The sequence below is a fragment of the Podarcis bocagei genome (genome assembly GCF_964188305.1).
Source record: "Podarcis bocagei genome assembly, chromosome: 7".
NCBI lineage: Eukaryota > Metazoa > Chordata > Lepidosauria > Squamata > Lacertidae > Podarcis > Podarcis bocagei.
In genome coordinates, this window is record NC_138132.1 from 36,028,915 (window position 1) to 36,055,939 (window position 27,025).

General features: G+C 49.0%; 1 protein-coding gene across 1 annotated transcript in view; it reads right to left on the reverse strand.

Moving 5' to 3' along the window:
- GRIK3 (glutamate ionotropic receptor kainate type subunit 3) overlaps positions 1-27,025 on the reverse strand; it is a 203,144-nt gene that overhangs the window by 69,384 nt on the left and 106,735 nt on the right. Inside the window, exon 2 of the mRNA XM_081203652.1 lies at positions 2,454-2,630. Within this exon, the coding sequence (XP_081059778.1) occupies positions 2,454-2,630 (177 nt within the window). The remainder of the gene's footprint in view (positions 1-2,453; positions 2,631-27,025) is intronic.

Sequence of the window (27,025 nt, forward strand, 5' to 3'; positions counted from 1 at the left end):
AGGACATGCAGCTGGGAGCCCCTGAATAAAGGAAGAGCAGAATGATGCACTTCTGCTCTTGTAAGAACACAGCAGATGCATCCTAAGGGTCTCCCCACTCCATTCACAGTTCTCACTGGCATAGTAAACTATGGTATTTACAACGAGCTCTACTGGAAGAGCAACACATATTTTCAGCTAGGTACATAAATTTTCAGGCTGCCATGTGCAAAATTAATTTTAAGGCACTGAAACACAAAGGAGCAGCTAGAAGAAGCTCTTTTTCTCATGAGAGAATTTAGGGTGAGTGCTTTTGTTCAGGGAGGTCCAGTTTGTAACTGGGGGAAGAAAACAAGCCAGGTTGAAATGTTGACTCAGCCCTGGTCTAACTGGAGAGACTTGGCAAAGCCCCTATTCTCCAGCCTCAGTTTCTCAAGCCTGGAAAACAGAAACAAAGTTGACAAGAAAGACACATTTGAAAATGTGGTGACCCTTTAAAGTAAACTCCAGTATAAACTTTTTTCTTTTTTTTTAACATGGACATGTCAACACAAGATAAAAATCCCCATCATTCTTCAAGGTCACTTGTTCTTAGCCACATTACATCGTGGGGAAAAAATTAGGAACAAGCTAACCCCCCCCCCCCAAAAAAAAAGTGTAACCATGGAAATGTTACAGGGATTTCTAAGCTGGAAATTAAATTTCCCCATTTGAAATGTGAGTAATGTAGCCTGGCAAATAAGCCAATTAAAGTGTGGGAGATACAGGCAGACCCGTGGGCTCAAAAATTGCTTTCTTTTTCTTACTTTCCATGAAAGGCATTTGTTTGTCCATTATTTCATTATAGTTATATACCGCTCAATTATTTTTTTTAAAAAAACTATTCAAAGAGGTTTACAAAAAAAATCAAGCAATAAAATTATTGTCAAAAAAATTTAACAATAATTTAAGACTTTTGAAAAGTTAACAGCAGATTTAGAACAAATTAAAACATGTATCAACTTTCTAACCATCTGAGTAGGTTTGCTGAAACAAAACTGCTTTTGGCAGGTGCCAAAAAGAGTACAAACAGTGAAGGCGCCTGCTTGATATCAATAGATAGGGATTTCCGAAGTGTAGCTGCTGCCATACTAAAAGTTCATGTTCTTACAAATGTGGAGCAGGTATTATGTGGCAGCAGTAACAGTGTCATGGGCAAATTCAATGATATTTGGAATCCATTCTTACAAATACTGTAATGGGTTAAGATCTGGTGAAGTACAATAACAACCTTGTAAAATATATAGTTTTGGGGGTTTTCCCCTCCCCTCCTTTGTTTTCTCTTCTGCACAGGTTCTGTTTTTTTCTCTCTCTCTCTTTTCATTTGTGTCTCACCATGTTTGGTGCATGTATGGTTATGTACTTTTTGAATTTTCAATAAAGATGTTGCCCCCAAAAAGAAAAACAGTACCGTTCTACCAATCGAAGCCATATTCAATCGAAGCTATGTGTGCATGGTTTTTGTTTGTTTGTTTTAAAAAACCTAATCCTTATTTACTTGTCACCTTCCATTAGCTTCAGCTCTAGATGAAATCACATAAGATTTTATTTTTATTTTTTAAAAAAGCTTTAATTAGGTTTGGGTTATTGGATGTTTAGTCGCCTGGGCAGAGGATAGCAAGCAAGGCTTTCTGTGGCACCAGGACTTCTTGGCACCAGGCTCAATTCCTGTGGAGATCTGATTCAGCAATAATGCAGAACTAATGCAAAGAAGTGTGGCACTTTGGTGACCACTTTTGCTGGAAATTGATGATGGCAGCGATCATTGGCAGAGTTTCTCTCTTTCTGTACAACCCTTCAACGGTGCCTGGTGCTCTTACAAGGGCAGAGCCCAGCCCTTCTACCCACAAAAGGCTCAGTTTTCTAGTTTTTTCTGGCCTGCCCACTTCCCTCCTGTCAACAGGCCAAATCCTAGAGTTGTAGAGTTGGAAGGGACACAAGGGGTCATCTAGTCAATCCCACCTCCCATCTCTAGACCTGCATTCAACTTCCTCTTTGGTTTTCTCCATTCTTCAACACCATGTTCCCATCATCTATTCTTCTGCCTGTGGTGTAGTTGTTAGAGTGTTAGACTAGGACATGGGAGAACAGGGTTCAAATCCCCACTCAACCCATGAAGATCACTGGGTGTGATATTGAGCCAGTCACTGCCGACCTCACTCTCTGCTAACATGACTTCAAGAAATGATTGCCCCAAGGGTGGCATCCATGTATCTCCCACAGAAAGCTAAACCCTGTATGTTCTTCATGGGTTTCATAACACACCAGGCCCACTGAGGAAGGGCAGCAGAAATGGGGTTAGATCATGAGCCCAATAACTCCCAAGTTCAGCCACAACAACCAAGCACATTAACCTGTAAAGTTCTTGTCCGTGAAGTCCTTCACTGGACAGGACCCAAAAACTATGGAGGAAGAGGGACTTGTTCCATACTCACCTTTCTTCGTGGCTTCAAAGCTATCATGGAAGCTTATCCTCTGGATATCATAGGTTAAGGTTGTGTTGGGTAGCAGTGTTCTATTCCTATTGATAATGTTTGCTGAGAATCGGAAGGCTTGCTCCTCCGCATTCATTATCTGGGCATTTGGGCCGTCTGTATATTCAAAGATTCCTCCTGCAAGGAAAGAACAGAATGTCATCACTGTCCAGGTCAAGGCTGCTCAATATCAAGACTCCAGTTGCACCTCTCAGCACTGCTTCACCTGTTTGGGGTCCCCAGAGGCACACTAGGGTTTGAGGCATTAAACACACCTGTGTGCCAAGGAGGCACAACCAGCCATGTGCATTATCTGCCCCAGATAAATGCCTATTACATATCTGGCGTTGTGCATCTTTGCTTTGCTTGTTCCATGTTGACCATGGAAAACATCAATGTGCCTTTAGTGTAGCCATATTGTCACAGGGAGTGTGAAATGACTCTGTGAAGGTACAACTTTCTGTCTTGCCTTGCCTTCCTAGAGCCAGATGGCACATTTTTGCAAGAGCATAGTAGCTTCTTCCCTCAATCTGAATGTAGTAAATGTTTGTGAATTGTGGGTGTCAGTGTCGGGTGGAAGGGAGATAGTTGAGACACATGACTGGGTACAGATTGGGAATTCTGATTGGTCAATCAAGCCAAGGCTCACCCTAAAATATAGCTCTCTTTGGGCATTGACTGGATGAAAACAAGGCACTATTTGATGTGGCATTTAAGCTGCATATAGGCTGCCAACAGCGAAGTATGGGATAATTGGTTGGCTATTTTAATTGTGTGAAATTCAGTTTTGCATCCCTCCCACCAAGTCCTGCAAGGTTTTCTATTTGGGGGCAACTGAGGTTCTGGCCAGCATCCATGTCAAGAATTCCTGAGATGAAACTTTTCAATTGATTGTTCCATAGATTTAGTAAACCAAGTTGTGGCGAAGTTAGAATGGGATGTTTGAAGTGTGCAGCATCATCTATGTAGGATTCTACTTCATTAGCACTCCTCCCCCTCCACACATTAAAGGCAAGTCTCTACTCTCCCCGTTTAGCATACAAATCCCTTATGTGTTTGGTTCATCTTAAGGTTTAAACACCAACATTCCTCATCTCTCACACCAGTTTAAGAGTATAAGATCAGAGTACAAGCTCCCAGTTCCACTGGATCAGACAAAAGGCTGCTCATGGAAATGACTAGAAGGGATGGGAATTTTGGACTTTATCCTGAGTGGTGTCCACAACCAGCTGCAAGATACTAGTCCAACTGGGACAATAGCTGCAGTGTTTTCAAATTCAGTAAACTGTATCCATTGTTCCTGACTGCACTAATACCTTGCAGCAGATTGTGGACATCACTCAGGGTTAACTTTAGGGTAGAGCCCCTTCTACTCAGCACAGCTGCTCCATCTAGAAATTTAAGATTTTACAACTATCCAACTTTTCAAAACAAACATATTTCTTCTGAAATAGAATCTTCATGAAGATTCTGTAGCACCCAACAGTTCAGCAAATGGCTTGGGCTGTTGATGAGTAAGTTAGCCAATATAAATCAATTTTTCTTTCCTCCAAGAGTCCTCAAGTTCTTCCCTAGTTTTAGACATCAGGTTCTCTTTGCCCCCCTCTTTTCTGCCTGCTCTCCTCAGATTTGCCTCTGAGTTCAGACAAGCAGAAACTTCATTCTGAGCCAACTTAGAGGAACAGTCTGGGTTGCTGCAATGCACACACCATAGAAGGCCTGCTTTTTGCTGTTCAGAAGTTGTTAATGCCATTATCTCTCCCCAAAGGCAGAGCAGTTCATGTCACAGCATTGCAAAGCTTTTTCTTTCTTTCTTGGCTCTGCATTTTCAAGGCTTGTCCTCTATTCCCCACTGACAACCTCTCCAACTGAAGCACCAGAACCCAGGCAGAAATCATGTAATTGTATCTCCTTGTTTCAGAGACGTGGAGAGGGGGAATCTCATGCCTTCCTTCCTTTCCTCCTTTCCCCCTCCTTGCTCTCCTGTGAAACAGTGTTGAGGGACCTCAACCAGGCACTCTCTGATTAACAAGCAACTCAAAATAATTAATGGATGAATGAAATACGCAGATGCAGCCAGTAACAGATGGATCTCCCGATTCATTAGCGGAAAGCCAGCTTCCCTTTCCAGTGTCAGGAGAGCTTGTCTGTTGCTGTTTCTTAACACGGCTGGATCCTTTGCAGTTCTCCAGGCACTTAATTATATTTTATTGATTTGAATGCTAGCCTGCCTTCTGCCAAGATAATCCATGGGAGCGTTATCTCCTTTTTTTTATCTTCACAACAGCCCTGCGAGGAAAAGGAGGCTGAGGAAGCAGGGCTGCCCAAGTTCATCGTGGGTGCTTGATGGCTGAGTGGGGATTGGGATGAAAGTCCTCCCAGTGGGAGTCCAAAGGAAGTTGCACCCAGCAATTAAATCTCCATTCTTGCCATCAAGGTGCCCGAATTCTACACCAAGGAGAGTCTCTAAAATCTGCAATTTCAGAGCAATTTTGTATCTGTTTATTTTGCTTTTGCCTACGGCCAGGTGGGAGGGACACACACAATAAAGTCCACAGGGAATACAGAAGCACCATTATGCATTTATCATAATTGAAGGTCCCCCCCACCCCCAAGAGCTTCCCAAATGTCACCTGGCGCTAGTTATGCATTTTTCAAGCTGATCGCTGCAGCTATAAAAGCTGGGAAATGTACTTTTAAGAATGCAGGCAGAGGATTTGTTTATTTATCTCAGTACTGTACTTTAAAAAGTCAGAGAACAGTCAATCAGAAGACTCACAAAGATGTGTCCATAATAAAACTATCAATAAAAGCACAGGTAAAATCAGCAAAACCTTTAAGACAAATATAGGTAACTAAACTATATCTTTGGGTAGGATTGCTAAAATAAATAGGTTTTCAGCAGTTGTCCCATGAGAAGCTAAGAACAGCCTGCTGGATCTGGCCAATGGCCCATCAAGTCAAGCATCCCATTCTCACAGTGGCCACCCAGATGCCCCAAAGGGAAGCCAGCAAGCAGGATGTGAGCACAAGAGCCCTCTCCTCTTACAATTTCCAGCAAGTGGAATTGAGAGACATTGCTGCCTCCAAACATGGAAGCAGAGCATAGCCTCCACCATAGCCAGTGGCCACCAAAGCCTTCTCCTCCATGAATCTGTCTGATCCTCTTTTAAAGCCATCTAGCTTGAGGGCCATCACTACCTCCTATGGGTGCAAGTGCCATAGTTCAACTCTGCATTAGGAAAGGACATTCTTTTATCCATCCTGAATCTTCCAACATTCAGCTTCATTGGATGTCTGCAAGTTCTAGCATTTTGAGAGCCAGAGAAAAACTTTTATCCACCCACTCTCTTCATGTGATGCATAATTTTATAAACTTCTATTATGTTGCCTCTTACTCGCTCTTTCTCTAAACTAACCCCTCCCCAAAGCAATATTTCAAGGGAGGGGCCTGCCAGAACCTGACCAGCAATTCTAAGTGTCAGCAGAGGCGCCCTGCCCCCACCCTGTGAGTCCCATGTCAACCTGCTTCAAACATGTGACTGGCTGGCTCTTATCAGCCAAAGGGGAAGTCTTGCCCATACCCTGACCACTCCCCATCACCAGCTCCCATCACTCGAGCCTGTCGTGAAACAGTCAAACAAACTGCAAAGAGTCTGATAAAAACACTCTTACCAGCTAGAACACTCAAAGGGAGCATTCTCCTCCTCCTCCTCCTCCTCCTCCTCCTCCTCCTCCTCCTCCTCAATTAATTGCACTTCAATGAGAGCAGATCAAGCAAAATGGCACAGGATGGTGTCAATAGCCTCTACCAGCTCAGTCGTTCTTGATGTTCTCAAGAATGGAGGATAAAAGAGTATTACAACCCTGTGAGATAGCTGAGAGTTGCAGTTGCCTAGGTTCACTCAGCTTGCTTTATGGTCCAGCACTCTAACTACTGCATCACACTGGCCCATTTGTTTTCAAACAAGGAGGGAAGTGGCTCCGGTGTCCCTCAACATCCAGAAAGCCCTCAAGTTCCTTAGGAGTTCTTGCTTGCATGTTTTGCTGCAACTCTGAGATAGTTTGTTATATTCTTTTAATATGTGGATGGCTGCCAGCTGCTGTTGGTTGTCCTTGGGCAAGAATGGTGGCATAGATTTAAAACAAATAAATAGATACTGCAATGCTCTGGATCCCACATCTGAGGGGAGGATCCTTCTGGGGCCAATCTAAGGTGGCACTCAGCTCTGCTAGCAATGAGCTCTGCTAGCTTTTCCCCACCCCCAGTACCATCCGAGATGACTCCCATCATCTTCCCCATGAAGTATTTATGAGATGACAACCCTTTTCCATCACAGCAGCACTCTGACTCCAACTTGAAGGGATCAATTATTCAAAATAATACAGTCAAAGAGGACCTTCTCGTTTGAGCGCTACATTAGGAAGAGTCCCGAGCCCTTGCCAAGCATCCTCCAGCAACAGAAACACTTAATGTGGAGAGACAGGGGAGCATCTGCTCCTTCTGCCCAGCATGAGCTGAGATGGGGAAGGTGGCAGCTCCAACTGGCAGACAGAGCAGGGAGCTGCTCCCCCGCAGTAAAATGGGGTTGTGGGGTGGATATCTGGGCTGCCCCACTCCCTCGCCATCCTTCATGGAGCACCTGGGACCAACTGAAGCAGCCTAGCTATAAGCGCCACCCTTTCCCCACCAAATGCCATGCAGAGATTTGCTCTGCCTTTCGTATCACATTGAAGTGACAGCCAGCTTTATGTCGCTTTGGTTAATAAACGGAGGATATTGTGTCCCTCTCAGGCTGCTCCCTTTCAAGAGAAGATTTTCTGTTTCCTGCCCTGCCTTCTTATACGATACAATACAGCAGCTTTGGGATTGGGATTACATTTGCACTTGATCCGAAATAAATTAGCACTCCAGGCATCCATTTGGACATAATAAGCTTTTCTTCCAAGGAAGGCAATACAACTGGGATTGGGGGGCTGGACAAGACAGCAGCTGGGAGCCCCAGATTAGGCAGAAAGGGCTTTGCTGCAAACACAAGGCGACAAAGCAAATCTCCCCTGCTGCATCCAGGGGGGCTGCAGAAAACCTGGAAAGCGACACCATTGCATTCAAGCAGCCCATTCTGAGGGTGGCTTTGAAAGGGATTTAGACAAATCCATATAGAGGGCTAGTCACTGGCTACTCGCCATGATGGCTATGTGCTGCCTCCACTGTCAGAGGCAGTGGGCCCTTCTGAATACCAGCTGGTGGAAGCCATAAATGGGAAGAATGCTCTTGTGCTCATGTCCTGCTTGCAGGCTTCCCAGAGGCATCTGGTTGGCCACTGTGAGAACAGGATGCTGGCCTAGATGGGCCTCTGATCTGATCCAGCAGGGCTTTTCTCAACTCTGAGCATCTCCTGAGCTCAGTGGCAGAGGTTCTGCCTTGCAAGTCCCAGATTCCATCCGCAGCAGCTCCAAGTAGGCTTGGGAGAGTATACCCTCCAATATTTCTCTGATGGAAATAGGGACATCCTATTCAATGATGATGATGATTGCTATGTATACCCTGCCCATCAGACCAGGTTGCCCCAGCCACTCTGGGCAGCTTCCAACATATATAAAAACATAATAAAACATTAAACACTAAAACACTTCCCTATACAGGGCTGCCTTCAGGTGGCTCAGGGGTCAGATAACTCCATACCCGCCAACATTTCTCCAATGAAAGTAGGAATGTCCTACCAAATCTTCCAACATTGCCTTGAGGAAAATAGGGACATCTTAAGGAAAAGTGGGACATTCCAGGATCAAATCAGAAACTGGGATAGCTTCTGTAAATCCAGGACTGTCCCTGGAAGATAGGGACCCTTAGAGGGTCTGAAAGAGACTCCTTTCTGAAATCCTGGAGACCTGCCACCAGTCATTACACACAATATTGAGCAAGGTGGGCCAATGGTCTGACTTGGTATAAGACTCGCCATAGCTCAGCAGACAATCTGAATGCCTGATCTACTTGTGAAATTTATCAATAAGGGAGTCACCTCTGTTCCATGACTTGGCAAGGGTCAGCTACAGTTCTGTATGGCATGCTATAGAAGGGCAGACTGCAAGAACTCTAGAATGATGAATTGAAAAACCCATCTTTGCCTCTGCTATATTAGGAGACCTTTCATGTCCCATTTCGTTCAGCTCTGTTGCTACAGTTCCTTTGTGCTAGAATCCAGATGCGCATTGCCTGCCGTGGTCCATGCGCTCATCCTCTGCTCACAGGATGGAGCAACTCAGTGGCACCTGCGTGCAAATTCTGGGGTTGCTGCCACTGCAGCTCCCGACTCCTTCTGGGTGACAGCTGCGCACACCCACCCACACCTCCATGCAAGTTCTTTGCAGTCATTAAAGAGCCTAATCACTAACTTGGAGCAGTTGATTAATGCATAATCTTAATCATGATTACACAGTGTAATTGGCGTTAATTTGGAGAGTCAGTTAATTATGAAAATAATTGTCGCAGCTTCTCTGTTTTAATAAAATGGAAGAACTTTGCCTGAGTTATAAATTAAACAAGGGATGTAGCCACTCCAAGGTTTTGGGAAATCTCCTTCCAGATTCTTGTTGTTTCTAAGGAAGGCACATTTTCAAAAGAGCACCAGCACCTAAGAAACGTAGCAGGAGCAGGAGACAAGCCCTTGATCTCTCTCTCTCTCTCTCTCTCTCTCTCTCTCTCTCTCTCTCTCTCTCACACACACACACACACACAAACACACACACACATATATTTGTGTGACCATTTGCAGTTTCTGGAGCTGACATCACGATGGGCCAGAAAGTGAGAGACTACAGGCCTGACCTCTGTGGCATATACTACATAGTGCTGTTCTGCAATTCTTATCCATTCCAATCAGGTTTTATTTTTTAGGGTTGTGTTCCATGGGTAACACATCCCTGAGATCATATGTAGGAACATTGTTGGTCATTCCATGAGCTGGCAAGGCTCATTTGACAGTAACAAGAAACTGAGCCTTTAGTGTCATTGCCCAATCCTGTGGAACTCTCTGCCAATGGATTCAGTGGGTGCCTTCTGTACCAACTTTTAAATGCCTGCTGAAAGCTTTTCAATTCAGCCAGGCCTATGCAGGCATTTAAGGGTGCAGGCATTAAGGATACATCTTTCCACAGTGGTCAAGTGATGTCAGTTTTTAACTTTTTGGTATTGTTTTACTGTACGGTTTTATGTATTTATTGCTGTACACCAACAGAGATTGGGCAGGTGGGATGGTAGGAGGGCTGTTCCACTTTGCCCTCCCGAAATGTTGGCAGGTATGTAAAATGTGATGACTGTTTCAAATGTGGTGTTAATTATCAATAAGGATCAGGGCAGAGTATTATAAAACAAATAACTTTCTTTAAACAAACTTCCTTTAACTCCTAACTCTCTCTGACCCTCCTGCTCTCGCTCTCTCTACTTTGTGTGCTGAATCCCTTCCTGGTACCTGAAGGAGCGTCTCCAGCCCCATCGTTCAGCCCGGACACTGAGATCCAGCGCCGAGGGCCTTCTGGCGGTTCCCTCATTGCGAGAAGTAAGGTTACAGGGAACGAGGCAGAGGGCCTTCTCGGTAGTGGCGCCTGCCCTGTGGAACGCCCTCCCAGCAGATGTCAAAGCAATAAACAACTATTTTACTTTTAAAAGTCATCTGAAGGCAGCCCTCTTTAGGGAAGTTTTTAATGTTTGATGTTGTACTGTTTTTAATATTCAGTTGGAAGCCGCCCAGAGTGGCTGGGGAAACCCAGCCAAATGGGTGAGGTATAAATAATAAATTAATTATTATTATTATTATTATTATTATTATTATTATTATTATTATTATTATTATTATAGCTTTCCTCTTAACCTGTGGCTTCCTTCTGTGTCACTAAGATTTTCTCTCCTTACTGCTGTTCTAACCTTCCTACTTAGTTCCACATCCATTGCTACAATGGCCAGCACTTTGAACTGCACTTGGAAGCAGACTGAAATAGAAGAGAAGTAATACACTCCAGTGTCACCACCCTCAGCTCTAGATATATGTCTGACAGCTCCATGTTGAACAACTAAAGTTTCCCAATGTTCTTTGAAGGCAACCAGAGATCAGAGGAACCCAGTCTTCCTTTGTTACAGGAAGACTTGCTTGACAAAGGCCACATCTATGTCCTACTGCAGGGGTGGTGAGCCACTGGTCCTGGTCCCATTCCAGTGTATAACCCCCTTCTGGCCCATCAGTGCCTCAGCCAAGGGCCTTGCCACTGGGACTGGAAAGGTGACAAACTGAAGGAGAGTGGCTCCCTCAGGCCCATGTTCTTTTTGCTGCTTAGTCTTCTGAGCTCCCTGCTGAATTTTTCCAGCCAGGGAGCAGCTAAAAGTTTCCTCCCAGTGAGGAAGGTGACTCCATCAGAGTACCTGGAAACAGAGGTCCCTGAAGGCTTTCCACATGCCTCATCTTGGAAAAGTGAATGTTCCAGAACAGCCAAGATCTGCCAGAATAAGGCTCTGAGTAGCTAGCTCCCTGTTGAAAAGACCCAAAAACTTCACCAAGGAGCTCATGGAAAATTGGAGAGAGTTAGCTCTATGGGTGATGGCATCTGCCCAGATAAACTGTGGGGGTCTACAAAAGGAGTGGAGGCTCCTCCTCTTGCTGCTATCAAAACCTCCCCACCCACAAAAGCCGTAAAAAACAAAACAGATGTTGGGAAAGGTCCCAAGAACAAACTACATTCCTGACAGTAACAACCACATTACGATCAGCAGCAGCAGCAGCTTGCAAAGTAGCGAAAGCTGGCAGACAACCCAACGTGCATTGTGTTAATATTTTAAAGTCAAGATTCCCTTTGGTTCATGTTGTGTGAAAAGATTCTTCGCACATACAAGGAGAGGGAGGGAGAGAGGGAGGAGGCATCGGAAGGAACTCTGTTCTTGCAAGTTCACAGCAAAGGCAAACATCACAGCATTCACCTTGATTTACTGCTAAAGGCCACCAAAGTGCCCTTAATTTTTTATATATATAAAAGGGAGAAATATTGCTGGGAAGATGCTTTGAGTGTCATGCAGAGCCACAGGGAACGCCTGCACTGCCATCTTCTAACCCCCTCGCTGCTTTATCTCTCCCTCCCTCTTCCCCAGCTTCATTCACCAAGTGTTCAGTCACACCAACCTTCCTACAGAGCTGCCCCACACAACAAACAGAAGCTGGGCGTTTGCACGCCATGTGAACCACGCACATCCTTCAAAGCTTCAGTGACAAATTGGCCATGGAAACAATGGGGAAAGTTGCTTTGAAAGAGAAATCTAATATGACCGAGCAGATCTGCCTTCTCTTTCAGCATCCCCACAGAGGAAACACAATGGCCTTCATCAACTGGAACATTCATACTGGATGTCCCTCCAAAGGGCACTTTTGTCCCTCTCAGTGGCAGTGGGTTAAACTGACCTAAGCCAGAGCCCCCACAAAAGCTGTCATTCCTGCCTTACAGCTTCCCTGACTCAGAATCAGCGGTCAGAGCAGAGCAGAGCAGAGCAGAGCAGAAAAGACAGCATATACTGAGCTCTTCCTTCCCTCTGCAAGCACTTTTGCCTCAGGGTATTCATTGTGGGTCATATTGCCCCATGTTTCTGTGAGGGAATATGTGGCAGTGCCCCAAGGTAAGAAGAGCTAGGTTAAGGTGACAGGACCAGATCCACAGTAGAGACACATTAAAAACCACTGGGTATGAGAAGGACCCAATGAGTCCTAGTATTGCCTCAAGGCACCAATTCATAAGTTCAGCAACAGAACTTGAGTGAATAGACAGGGAAGTGAAGGAGAGGAGGGTATCACGGAAACATAGAATTGTAGAGTTGGAAAGGATGCCAAGGGTCATCTAGTCCAACCCCCTGCAATACAGGAATCACAACTAAAGAATCTCTGGGAAATTGCCATCCAACCGCTGCTTTAAAACCTCCATTGAAGGAGAGTCCACCACATTCTGAGGGTGCCTATTCCATTGTCCAACAGCTCTTACCCCCAGCAAGTTCTTCCTAATATTTTGTCAGAATTTCCCTTCTTGGAATTTGAATCCATTGGTTCAGGTCATCCCCTCTGGAGCAGCAGAAAACAAGCAAGCTTGCTCCATCTTCCATGTGACAGCCCTTCACATATTTGAAGTTGACTATCATATCACCATCCAGTCTTCTCTTCTCCAGGCTAAACATACCCAACTCCCTCAACTGTTCCTCATAAGGCTTGGTTTCCAGGCCCTTGGTCATCTTGGTCCCTCTCCTCTGCACATGTTCAAGTGTGGCTGTATCCTTCTGAAACTGTAGTCCCCAGAGCTGGACACAGGACTCCAGGTGGAGTCTGACCAATGCAGGTTGGAGCAGTACTATTACTTCCTTTGATCTAGACACTATACTTCTATCTTCCACACATTGATGACACTTCAGCCTGAATTCCCATGAGACTTCTCCAAGCAATTTCACAGATGTTAAACAGTCAATGAGTGGTCCCTCTGTGACCAATCACCCAGTAAGAACCAAAGCCACTGTAACACCATGCCTACTAAGCTCAGCCAGGATATCTGGTCCAGAGGGATGTCTGTGCTGGTCCCGGGGGGAAGGTTACCATTGGCGTGGTCAAAGTCCGGTCCTGGGTCACGAGTCTGGAAACAGTTAACAAAGAGCGAGGCGGGGTCCGAAGCAGGAAGCTGGGCGGGGACGGGAACTCTGGAAGGACAGGTCTGGGTCCGACGTTGCTCCCGCAACCTGGGACCGGGCTGACTGGCCTTTATCTTCTCTGAGGCCAGGGGCGGTCCCGGCCCCCAGGAGACCCGCCTCTCCTGGCCTTAAGGCAAGCACTCCTCCTGGGAGAAACCAGTTCCCTCCGCCTCTCTGCCCTGAGCCTCTGCAGCTCAGGAGAGGCTGGAGGGTTACTGGACCCAGGGGGAGACTCACCTTCCCCTAACAGGGCTGGGAGAGGCACACCTGTAGGCACTGTGTCCTCAATCACCTCCGGAGCCAGAGTGGAACCACCTGGTGCCTGCTCCTGAGGATCCGGCTCAGGTGCAGGCGCTTCAGATCCAAGGCCCTGCCCCAGCTCAGCCAGCCCTGGAGGCGGGGACTCCTGTGCAGGCTGGGGCTCCTCCGATTCAGCCTCTCCTGAGCTGCAGAGGCTCAGGGCAGAGAGGCGGAGGGAATTCCAAGGTCATTACACTGTCATGGTCAATGGCATCAAAAGTCCCTGAGGGGTCCAAGGAAACTAAATGGTTGCACTCTCCTCCTCACACCCATTCCCTGGTGCAACTGATCCTCCAGGGTATAATTTGTGCTTGATACCAGGCTGGAACAGACCCTAATCATGTATTATCCAGTACTGCATGGAGATCTTCTGGTCATCACTTGCTCTAACACATTGTCCCAAAATTGAGTATTGGAGAATGAGCAGTTTTCTCACACCAGAGGATCTAAATTTGGATTTTTAACATGAGACTGATAACTGACTATTTAGGACAGTAGGAACTACTTTTCAAAGAAGCATTAAACACTTCTAATGTGCAACACAGCCAACCCCGCTCTGGCAGATTTCAACAGCCAGGAAGAAAGACCAAGGAGAGAAGTAGGTGGTAGAGTCTTGGCCCTCCAAGATAGGTCAATGTGGGGAAGTTCCCTGAAGGTATGAGGGTTTAAAACTATGACTTCACAACAATAGAGCACATTTGCCACACAGCAAAATGTACACCTGGAAATGTCCAGTCACACGGTCCTTAGATCCCGGACATTCTTTTCAAAAGGCAGCATTTCCTAGGTTAAAGTCCACATTGCCTACTCATGGGACATGATCCTGTTGGCATGCTCCAAAACGAGAAAAACTTGTAAAATGGGGAGTTGATCCAAATTCTGCCCTCAACATACACAATTCCCAAATTAAGCTTTCTCAGCCGTGATTATGCAGAAGATATCAAAAGAAGGATCAAACATAGCAATCAGCCCTTTCATTTCTGTCCTGAAGATTGCATTAAACCTCTGGCATCTCTGTTGCTCAGAGCATTTAATATTGTGGTTGTTGTTGTTGATGATGATGATCTTCTTTCTGGCCACTGGATGAAAACTCATGGCAACACTGCCCAAGTATAGCAATATAATCACATACGAGCACACCATCAACTGGCTGTATGGAAGAAGCATTTCTTTTGAAAATCGCCCCTTGTACAGATTGATTGTAAACAAGGTGGCTAAATTTAGCACACTCTGCCAAAGACCAAGCTACAAAAAGCAGCTCAACAGCAGAAATGCTACCCTGGCCAGCTCCTTTCATACAAACCTTGGCTCAGCAGATGCCAAAAGCAGAGAAGGAACTGGTTTTCGCAAAACTCAGCTGTCCCAGGCATGAGTCACCCTGCACAGGATCAGATGAATGGGAACCAGCTCTTCCTGCTGTTCATTGGTTACTTGGCACAGAGCTGGCATGGCATTAATGGCTGAGCAGGAACCAGAATTCAAATCCCCACCTCTGCTATGGAATCTCAATGTGGCCCTCACACCTGCCATTCTTCTCCCCCACCCCACCTGTATCATCCCTTCTTCTGCAATGTGTGTCCTCCCTCACAGGGCTGCTCTAAGAAAACCAGGTATTACTATTCAGTTGGAAAATGCTTTATGACTTTAGTTTATTTCCATTGCTCCCATTTTGCAGATGTGGAATGGCAAGGAAGATCAACAAGGCCTTGCTCAGGGCCACATGAATAGACCTAGGAGAAAGACCACAAAGACGAGGTTGCCCTGCTCTTAAACAGAATAATCAGTGCTGCAATGCAAACATCATAACTGACTTGGGGAAGGGCCAATCGCTTGATTTATTGTGGCCTGAGGTTCTGAAGGCTACAGCTTTCATCTTTGTCAAAGAAGGCACAGGAGGCAGCAGGGACATAACACATCTGGCTGGAGATGGAAAGGAGAAATAAGTCAAGTTAATGAGGCGAAGACTAAAGAAAACAAGGAGGCTTCTGAGCTGGATGAATGAGCACAATCTATGTCCAAAACGTTCACTGGAGAATGTTGTGTAGATCCTAATAAATGGCTGGGATACTGAATATTAATAAATATATAATCAAGTAAACTGATCATTTAGAACAGTGATGTTGTTGATCTTTGTTTTGCTTTGTGACATGTCCAACCTGTTCTTCCTCCAAAGAGCTTGGAGAAGTTTATGTTGACCCGGTTCTCAGCTTCCAGGACCATAACCATTTAGCATCATGGATGGATGGCCATCTGTCAAGGGTCATTTACACGGGGTGGACTAGATGAGCCTTGCAGTCCCTTCCAACTCTACAATTCTATGATCATCAGTATAATCTCAGGTCATTTTCTGGGTCAAGTCACCCTGAGATTGGTAGCCAATAAATGCTCTCAGACTGTCGGGGGGGGGAATCCTACCACCACGAGGGGCTGACTTTTGCCTTCTGCTTTCTAAATGCACGTGGCATAATAATATGCCCACTGGTGCGACAGTCTACTTTCCACCAGACAGGAGAGAGGGAAGAAGTCAATTTACAGCCTCCAAAGCAGGACGCATAATGGCAGCTGAATCAGAGGCAGCTGGAAGAGCAAGTAGCCAGCAGATCAAATACCATCCTCAATGAAGACGTCAAGTGGTGAGAGGCAGGAATGGCCCTGGAGAGATTCCAGAGAATCTGCATTTGCTGCTGTGCTGAACAAGGTCCAGGGAGCATTTATTTCCTCACCAAGTAAGTTCATTTTAGTGAGAGGCATCATGGGGGGGGGGGGAGTTTGACAAATTCACACGATGTACCTCCTGGCGAGGCACCCAGAGGGTAAGTCACGAGGCTGTTATCTAGGGTGGGAAAACCTGGGACAGAATGCCTGCTCATTAGCAAACATAAAATTAATAAGCTTATTTGATGAATAATTAAGTCAAGAGCAGCTCTACCTCTCCATCCCAGCCAGAGGGTTGAATCCTCCCCAATCTTTTGTCTTCCTCCTCCAAGGAATTGTCATATCATGAAAGAGACTGGTTATTTGTCAAAATATGTAAAGCGCTATGGAGGGGCGGGGTAGAGGAGCCCACTCATCAAATATTAACTGTACGCTCCATTTTATTATGCCTGCCTCCTTGTATTTTAAATATCAATTGGCAGGCAGGTTAAGCACTTATTCACATCCTCTGTTGGATTTCAAAAGCGGGCTAATTGCTCCCTGGAGTGCCTCAATCAGCAAATGAGAGAAGGCACTGATTAGAACCAGCTCCCCTCTGGAAGGGATTGACCCCCAAAACTGTGGCAAGCACTTTGGAAAGTTGTATGGGGGGAGGGGTTGTGGGTAGATGGTCCCTACACCCATTGCTCCACCCCTATCTATAGCTTCACATCTCAAGCTGATTCCCAGTGTTAGGAAGGGATCATAATTATCCTCCCCAACACACAAACACGAGATAACTGCTCTGCATTAATTAACCTGAATGAATCTTCTGGCTCCACATTTACAAACATTCACTTGCTATCAATAACCTTAGCCATAAACAGGACCTGAAAGTGTGTCCATGTGGTGTTGGAAGTGGGATCCACACCTGCTATCTCACAGTGAGCAGATCAGGCTTGGATTTGACACTGATCTGTGTTACATACTTAAATGTCCCAAGACTTATTTCACTACAAGCCAAACTCACCCACTTTTTGGGGGGGTGTGATGGCCTGGGATTCCGATTCGGAGGATGAAACAGAGGAATCCCAGCCTGCACAGGAGTCCCCGCCTCCAGGGCCGGCTGAACTGGGGCAAGGCCTAGAGGCTGAAGAGCCTGCACCTGTGGCAGTGCAGCAGGAGCTGGCCCCAGGTGAAGTCCTCCTGGCCCCAGAGGGGCCTGATGACTCAGTGGCCACAGGTGAGCCTCCTCCAGGGCCCAGTAACCCTTCGGCCTCTCCTGATCTGCAGAGGCTTAGGGCAGAGAGGCGAAGGGAACTAGTTGCCCCCAGGAGGAGTGCTCGCCTTAAGGCCAGAGTAGGCGGGACTCCTGGGGGTCGGGACCGCCCCTGACCTTAGAAGAGGATAAAAGCCCACTCATCCCGGCCCCAGGTTGCGGGAGCAACGTCGTTGTTGGCTTCGGACCTTCCTGTGATCCTGATCCTTGCTCGGCCTCCTGTTCCTGACTAACCGGTACTCCTGTTCCCTGCTCGGCTTCCTGTTCCTGACTATCCAGTACTCCTGTTCCCTGCACGGCCTCCTGTTCCCGACCGTCCGGTGTTCCTGCTACCTGCTCAGCCTTCCGTTCCAGCGTTCCTGTTCCCTGCCCGGCTCTCTGCATCGGACCTCGCCCCGCTTCGTGTGGACTCTGCTACACTCACGGTACCTTACCCCCGGGACCAGCACAGTTTGCTCCCGCCACACCCGCACTCCCCCTTCGTAGGGGTGTGTTCGGGAGGAGCCAGAGGCCATGGAGGTCCAGGCGGCTGCACTGGTGACTTTGGCCCAGGAGAACCAGGCCTTAACTCACACCGTGCAGCAGCTCAATGACGCGGTCGTGGCACTTCAGCAATGCTTAGAAGCCCTACCGGCTCCTGGGGCCGACGCCCCGACTCCTGGCAAGTACCCAGTGGCTTTGCCTGAGAAATTTGATGGAGCCCCGGCCAGCTTTCCTATGTTCCTGGCCCAGGCCAAGCTCTATATTCAGGGGCGAGCCCGGAACTTTCCTGACGACCGCACCAAGGTGCACTTTTTGATTAGTTTGTTAAAGGACCAGGCGGCCAAGTGGGCGTTGCCGCTACTCAGGCAAGACTCCCCTTTGCTGGCAGACTATACGGGGTTTTGCAATCGTTTGGAGGCCGCGTTCGGCAACCCCCAGAAAGGGAGTCAAGCCAACCGGGCGATTCGGCGGTTGAGACAGGGCAAGTCCACGGTGGCCGCATACACCACAGAATTCCGGCTGCTGGCACAGGATTTGACCTGGAACGACTCGGCTCTCCGGGACCAGTATCTCGAGGGGCTTTCAGATGAGATACTGGACCAGCTGGCCACGATGGAACGCCCCACCACGTTAGACACCCTTATCCAATGGAGTCTACAGATTGACGATCGGCTAGAGGACCGGCGTCAGGCTCGGGACCGCCGGCACCTCCAGTTCTTGGCCCCAGTGTCGACCAGCAACCCCACGGGCCCAGCTAAGTCACTGGAGGAACCTATGCAGCTTGGGGCAGTGCGGCCACGCCTCTCCCCCGCAGAGAAGTCGCGGCGTCGGGAGGGGAATCTTTGTCTCTATTGTGGCGGAAGCGGACACTATGCAAGGTTCTGTCCTGAGAAACGCCAGCCGCAGGGAAACCACCAAACCCCAGTAGCTGATGGCCCTGGCTACCGGGGGTCCCAAACAGCACAGAATGGGGCCGCACCAATTGAATTACAACACCTTATGGTTCCGGTACATCTATACCCTCCAGGAGGGCCATGGATTCTTACCCATGCGCTGGTGGATTCGGGCGCAACCCGCTCTTATATGGACGCTGCTTTTGCTGCCCAGCATCGGGTGCCACTGCGGAACAAGCCAGAACCGGTGCAGGTGGAGGCAATCGACGGACGGCCCCTGCGTTCGGGTGCCGTCACTCAGGAGACCCAGCCCCTGGTCCTGTGCCTCCAGCAGCACCGTGAGATGCGAACTCTGGATATTGCCTCCATGCCCCGGTTCCCCCTGGTGCTTGGGATGGACTGGCTGGAGGCTCACAATGTGCGGATTGACTGGGTCAAACGGACTGTACACTTCCCAGACCCCAGTTCTCCGGCTGAGACTGAGATGCTAGCAGCTGCGCCCACTGAGGAGGTTGCTGCAACGCTCCCCGCTGAATACCGGGACTATCACGACGTGTTTGAGGAACGGGGGGCAGACCAGCTGCCGCCGCATCGGTCCTTTGACTGTGGCATAGACCTCCAGCCCGGAGCGCCTCTACCGGTGAGTCGCTTATACTCGTTAACCGAGCCAGAGCGCGAGGCTTTACAGGACTTCTTGCGCAAGAACCTGGAGCGTGGGTTCATTAGGCCTTCTACCTCGCCCACTGCTGCGCCAGTGCTCTTTGTTAAAAAGAAATGTGGGGAGCTCCGCCTTTGCCATGATTACCGGGCCCTGAACAAAATCACCATCCCGGACCGGTACCCTTTGCCCCTTATTTCGGAGTAACTGGAGCGGGTGCAAGGGGCGCAGGTGTTCACCAAGCTAGACCTCCGGGGTGCCTACAATTTGATTCGGATCCGCGCCGGGGATGAGTGGAAGACCGCATTTGGGACCCGGTACGGACAGTTCGAATACCTGGTTATGCCCTTTGGTTTGTGCAACGCGCCTGCTGTGTTCCAACGGTACATCAACCACGTGTTCCAGGACTTGCTAGACAAGTATGTGGTGGTGTACTTGGATGACATTCTGGTTTACTCCCGTGACCCGGCGTGCCACGAAGGCCATGTCCGGACCGTGCTGCAGCGCTTGCGCGAGCATCGTCTGTATGCAAAGCTCAGCAAGTGCGAGTTTCATCAGCGGTCAGTGGACTTCCTGGGTCACCGACTCTCACCAGGTGGGGTGCAGATGGATCCTGGGAAGGTGGCAGCGGTTCGAGAATGGGCAGCACCTCGGAACCGCAAGGACCTACAGCGTTTCCTGGGGTTCGCCAACTATTACCGAACCTTCATTGCGGACTATGCTCACCGCACCACCCCGTTGACCCGACTACTGCGCCCCAAGACGCCGTTTTCCTGGGACAAGGAGGCGGAGGAGGCGTTTCAAGGGTTGAAGGCCTGTTTCCAGAGAGCGCCAATCTTGCAACATCCGGATCCTGCTCGACCCTTTGTGGTAGAGACTGACGCCTCCAGTACGGCTCTCGGTGCCGTCTTGTCTCAGCAGCACGGACCGGAAGCGCCACTTTTACCCTGCGCCTTCTATTCCCGCCAGCTCCTCCCAGTGGAGCGTAACTATACTGTGTGGGAGCGGGAACTACTGGCCATCAAGGTAGCCTTTGAGGTCTGGCGCCACCATCTTGAGGGGGCACGACATCCGGTGGAGGTGAGAACCGACCACCGGAACCTGGAGTACCTCCAGACCACCCGCAAGCTGAACCAAAGACAGATCCGGTGGGCGTTGTTCTTTTCCCGGTTCCAGTTTCGGATCCGCTACATCCCTAGCTCTCAGAATCAGAAGGCAGATGCTCTGTCCTGGAAACCTGAAGACAACGCAGACACGGTACAGCAAGCAGAACCCACCACGATTCTACCTCCGGCTGCATTCCTGGCCACCCAGGAGGCGCAGCCACTGCAGGTTCGGGTGCGGGAACAGCAGCGGGTCGACGCTTGGGCCCAGGATCGTCTCCGGGAGCTGGCTGAAGGGTCCAGTCCACAATATCCGGGGCTGGTCCTGCATCAGGGCCTGCTGCTGCACCACGGTCGTCTGTACGTCCCGCCAGGGCCACTACGGCTGGAGGTTCTCCGGATGGCCCATGATGCCCCAGCAGCGGGGCACTTTGGACGGTATCGGACCACCCATTTGGTCAGTCGGGAGTTTTGGTGGCCCCGCCTGAAGGCTGACGTGGCTCGCTACGTTGCTGGTTGTGATGTCTGCCGTCGCGCCAAGGGTCCTACCGGGCGACCCCCCGGCCTACTTCAGCCATTGCCAGTTCCACCGCGCCCTTGGCACACGGTTTCGTTGGACTTTATAGTGGAATTACCCTCGTCTCGTGGCTGTACCTGCCTTCTGGTTTTCTCCGACCATTTCACCAAGATGGTACACTGCGCTCCCTGTCCATCTGTACCCACAGCCAAGGAAACTGCGCAGCTGTACCTTCAGCATGTCTTCCGCCTGCATGGACTACCTGAGCGCGTGGTGTCCGACCGGGGCGTTCAGTTCACATCCCGGTTCTGGCGAGCATTACACCAGACCCTCGGGACAGAGGTCTGCCTCTCGTCAGCCTACCACCCACAGACCGATGGCCAGACGGAACGGGCGAACGCGGTGCTAGAGCAGTACCTCCGGTGTTACTGCAGCTACCAGCAGGATGACTGGGTTGACCACCTGGCATTGGCGGAGTTCGCCTATAACAACGCGGTGAATGCGTCCACCCAGCAGACCCCGTTCCAGGCCAGCTATGGTTATCATCCACGGCTGTTTCCAGAGGTGCTGCCGGCATCCGCGGTCCCGGCAGTGACGGAGTGGCTTCAAGAGCTCCAGTCCCAGCAACAGCTTTTGGTGGAGCAACTGCACCAGGCCAAGGAAGCGTACAAAGCCCAGGCCGACCGCCACCGCCAGGTGGGGCCGGAACTTCGCGTCGGTGACCTGGTTTGGCTCTCCACTCGCCATCTCCACCCCTCTCGACCTTCGCGGAAGTTGGACGCCCGCTTCACCGGCCCGTTCCCTATCGTGGACCAAGTCTCTCCTGTGGCATTCCGTCTCCGGTTACCTGCAACCCTGAAGGTTCACCCGGTCTTCCACAGGTCCCTTTTGAGTCCTGTGGCCCCACCCGACGAGTTCCACCCGAACCGTCCCCAACCGCAGCCAGTGTTGGTTCGGGGTGAGCCTGAGTACGAGGTGGAACGCATCCTGGACTCCCGATACCGCAGGGGAAAGCTACAGTATCTCATTGACTGGAAGGGGTACGGACCAGAGGACCGTTCCTGGGAACCAGCGGCCAACGTCCACGCACCTGCCTGCCTCCGAGAGTTCCATGCGACGTACCCCGGCAAGCCGGGTCCGGACCCTCGGTTGAGGGGGGGGCCTGGGAGGGGGGATGGTGTGATGGCCTGGGATTCCGATTCGGAGGATGAAACAGAGGAATCCCAGCCTGCACAGGAGTCCCCGCCTCCAGGGCCGGCTGAACTGGGGCAAGGCCTAGAGGCTGAAGAGCCTGCACCTGTGGCAGTGCAGCAGGAGCTGGCCCCAGGTGAAGTCCTCCTGGCCCCAGAGGGGCCTGATGACTCAGTGGCCACAGGTGAGCCTCCTCCAGGGCCCAGTAACCCTTCGGCCTCTCCTGATCTGCAGAGGCTTAGGGCAGAGAGGCGAAGGGAACTAGTTGCCCCCAGGAGGAGTGCTCGCCTTAAGGCCAGAGTAGGCGGGACTCCTGGGGGTCGGGACCGCCCCTGACCTTAGAAGAGGATAAAAGCCCACTCATCCCGGCCCCAGGTTGCGGGAGCAACGTCGTTGTTGGCTTCGGACCTTCCTGTGATCCTGATCCTTGCTCGGCTTCCTGTTCCTGACTATCCAGTACTCCTGTTCCCTGCACGGCCTCCTGTTCCCGACCGTCCGGTGTTCCTGCTACCTGCTCAGCCTTCCGTTCCAGCGTTCCTGTTCCCCGCCCGGCTCTCTGCATCGGACCTCGCCCCGCTTCGTGTGGACTCTGCTACACTCACGGTACCTTACCCCCGGGACCAGCACGGGGGGGGGGGGGACAAACCATGGATGGGGAGTTCCATCAAGATCACAAAACCACCACCACCGAATTTAGCCATTCTTGGCCTGAATGAGGCCTGCAGGCCAGTGGATGAGGATTTATGGCAAACAGTAGCTAGCTAGCACACATACGTATAACTGCACATCCTAAAGTTTAGTTGGGATAATGCAGATGTCCAAGCAGTGGAGAGACCCTTCCTCATCCTAGTACCCTCTTGATGTTTCAGACTCCAACTCTCATCAACCCCAGCCAGCAACCAAGTTGGGGAAGGCTGGTGTAGGTTGTGGCAAAACACCCTGGAGGTCACAGAGATGCAATTCTGTAAGCAGGAGAAGCTATATTCCAGAACCAGATGACATAGTGAAGAGATGTAAGATAAAAGCATGTGGTACAGACCTCTGTGGCAAGGGATGCCAAGGTGGAATATTTGAATTTTCTGCCACCATTTTTTGCCACCATTTCTGCCACCATTCCCTGTGCCCAGAAACCTAGTATGTCAAGGAGAAGAGCTTCAGCCTAGTCCAGGTGTGGGGAACCTTTGACCCTCCAGATGTTGGTAAATGTTAACTCCCATCACCCCTGGCCATTGATCATGCTTGTGGGAACTGATGGGAGTTGTAGTTCAACAACATCTGGAAGGCCAAAGCTTCCATACACTCCTGGCCTAGCCAACCCTTTTATCTCTGAAACTAAACATTATTTTTAAAAACAATTCCAGACAGAGGAAAAGTTTTGCTGGTCAGTTGTGGCAGAGCATGTAAATATCTGCTGTTGTGTAGCTGCATAGTTTGGTGGGAATGACCATCACATGCAATGTTAGCTGTGAAACGTGTAGGAGCTAGACAAAGCCTGAAGCAGCCAGGACCTCATGCCTTGCCTGAAGGAGGTTTTCCCAGGAAAAGGCACTATACTGAGCAGTGGCAGACCCTAGAACAAGACTCAATTCTCTTTGGAAATGTGGCAAATGCCTACAGACATTTGCAAGTCCCTGTGTCAGGCTTCCAGAATAGCCTTGCCAACTGGGCTGTAAATCAGCAACAGGCACATGACTTGAATGCAAAGAACTTTATTGGTTCACAACCAGAGACACCTGACACCGACGCTCTCGGGGTATGAAAACTGTAGAATTTAGAAACCCATCCCCTCCTTCCCTTATTTAAGTGTTTCTCTCTACATTCTTCCAGCATGGTTCACCTTTTCTTATCCGCTCTTTCCATTTTTCAGCTCTCCTTTCTCACACTGAGAAAGGTAAGGGGGAGGTAGAAGTGCCCGCAAGAGGACTGTCCTGCAATGCAGAAGATGCAGCCTCTGCTCTCTCCCTATCAGGCCCACATTGTGCCTCTCCCCTTTGCCCCCACTCTCTGGCTCCAAGACTTCCCCGATGGCTCCCTCTGTGGATTGCTCTTCCCTGTCCCACCAGTCTGAGTCAGGCTCAAAATCTCCCTCCTCCCCAGTGTTACTCCCTGGTGCTTTCTGGGCAACTGGCAGCCACACCACTCCTCCTCGTCTAGCCAGTCCCTGACACCCTGGCAGCATGAGAGGCATGTTGGGTCTGAAAGCTTCTCCTGAACCTAAACAGTGCTCAGCCCTTTTCAGCACTGACTCCCTCTACTTCTCTTCTTGCCAGTTTCACAGACAAATTGTCAGCCCAAATGCCACTTATGCAAATTGCTCATTATTGTTGCATTTGCAGCAGCAAATTTGCAAGAAAGAAGATCCTCTGAGGCTCTTGCTTAGAATAAAAAAAAAGTTAAGAAACCCAAACCCAAACTAGCTTCTGCTAAAGAGGAGGCATTCAGAAGCTTTTAACTGCAGCACCTACTTCCTTCCAATATAAATCACCAAGTTGTTTCACTTTGGCAAACAGTCCCTTTTGACAACACCACTTGCTTCCCTGCTAACACATCCAGGCAGCCTCTGAAACAGTCAACTTCTCTGCTTCCCATCAAAATAATACTAAAAGGAACACATGAAAAAGTGGGTGCAGGATCCTGCCTCCCCTCCCCTAAATGTCACAGGAAGCAAGAGAAATTGGGAGAGAGAGAGTGATTTATACAAGGCACAAAAGGAACCCTAGGCATTAAACTGTTCGGGGCATCAGACCTCCTGCCTTGGAAATGTACCACTTTAGACTGTTAATGGTGAAAGAGCAGGAAAAAATGACCAGAACTGAAATGTTTAACCACTACCCCACAAAGAGCCCTCAAATTGATCTATGCTCCCCAGTTTTCAGAGAAGTTCAAAGGAGCCAAAGGGGAGAGGGACTTTTACAGAAAAAAATAAAATAGGCACAGCAAACAGCAGCAAGGTCAAAGCTAAAGCAAATGTGGGTCCCCTGGAAATGCCTGCATTTCCCTGTTATTCATTTATTGCATTATTTGTCTCCTCTTAAGTGTGCCTTATAAAAACATAGACAAAGATCACAGAAAGCTTTCAATGAGGTTTCTCCCCTTTCATCCCAAACCTACCATATTTTTCGCTCTATACGATGCACTTTTCCCCCTCCAAAAATTAAGGGGAAATGTGTGTGCGTCCTACGGAGCGAATGCAGGCTCCTTGGCTTCAGCGATAGCAACGCGAAGCCTCCGAAGCGCAGAGGGAACTCGCGGGAACTCGCGCTGCGCTCCGGAGGCTTTGGGTTCCTTTTCCTGAAGCCAGGAGAGCAAGACTCTCCCGGCTTCAGCAGAGAGGGAGAGATGCACAGCGCCCCTTCAGCCAAGCGGGAGGAGAAATGGAAGGGGCTCTGTTTCGGCTTCGCTGAAGGGGCGCTGAGCAGAGAGGGGGAATTTTTTTTTCTTGTTCTCCCCCTCTAAAACAAGGTGCATCCTATGGTCCTATAGAGCAAAAAAAATCGTATTCCTTTTTTATTCAAGGACCAGACAAGAATGATAAATTTCCTTTACAATTACTATGAAATGTGAAAAACAAGAGTGTTGCCATCATAATGTCAGATGTGCTGATACTTCCATAACAGAAAGCTACCATTTGATACACACCTCTTCCAAGGTTCCCAAAGTACAAGATTACAAAGTACTTTGCAAGGTTCCTTATAAGAGAATGGCCAGAAGGGAGCCGGGCAAGGCGCATGCGTAACAATAAAGGCATACAGGTCAGCTTGCCCCTTCACTCATAGAATCATAGAATTGGAGAGTTGGAAGGGAGCCCAAGGGTCATCTAGTCCAACCTCCTGCAATGCTCCGTAGATCTGTCCTCAGGTCAAGGCAAGAGGAAGCAAGGAGGACAATTTATAATGGTAGCCAGGAACAGCCATACCTGCTGCTGAATATAGCAGAGCTGTTGTAAGTTATGGGGGCAAACTGAGCACATTGTGCTGGAGCTGAGTGTAGTGCCCTCTTCCAGCTGTAAGAGGGGCCAGAGAGCCTGTGAGCTTCAGGGGCTAAAAAGAGATTGGTTTGCCAGGCAAGTTCATTAAGTGTGACAAGGGGAGAGCAATCTGCTCGACCCCACATGCCAGTTGTGCTCAGCTGCCTTAAACATGCCAGACTAAGTCTCTTACTCTGGTAAGAAAGGAGTCACACTGCTGTCCCTTTAAATATACAGTGAAAGCTCCCCAACCTTGCCACTTCAGTTTGACCTGGCTTAATATGATGGGGCACAGTAGCACATCAAAAGCGTTGGACAAGGACTGAAGGGAGAAAACAGCAGGAAAGTCTCTAAGGCGGCAGAGGGGGAGGGGGCAGAGGTTACTTTGTGCTGGAAGTGCTGTCCATGGTCCTGAAAAGAACCTGGCCAGGATGGATTTGAAATGCAGGGAGTCTATAGCGGAATCAAGAGTCTTTTTGCCAGATTCTGTGGAAATTCTACACCCCAAGCTTCAGTACTGTTAAATGGCAAATGGCAATTCAGTGTACACAAGTATAACTTGATGCACATCAGGGTGTGTGTGAGAGAATCTTAGGCATGTGGGGTGGTGACTGAGGAGGAGCAAGACCTTGGGGTCCTAGTACATAGCTTGATGTAGATTTTGACCCAGTGTCAAGCAGCCATGAAAAAGGTGAACTCCACGCTAGGGATTATTAGGAAAGCAATTGGGTAAATTGCCAATACCACAATGTCATTATAAAAATCTACAGTGTGAGTCCATTTGGAATACTGTGCATTGTTCG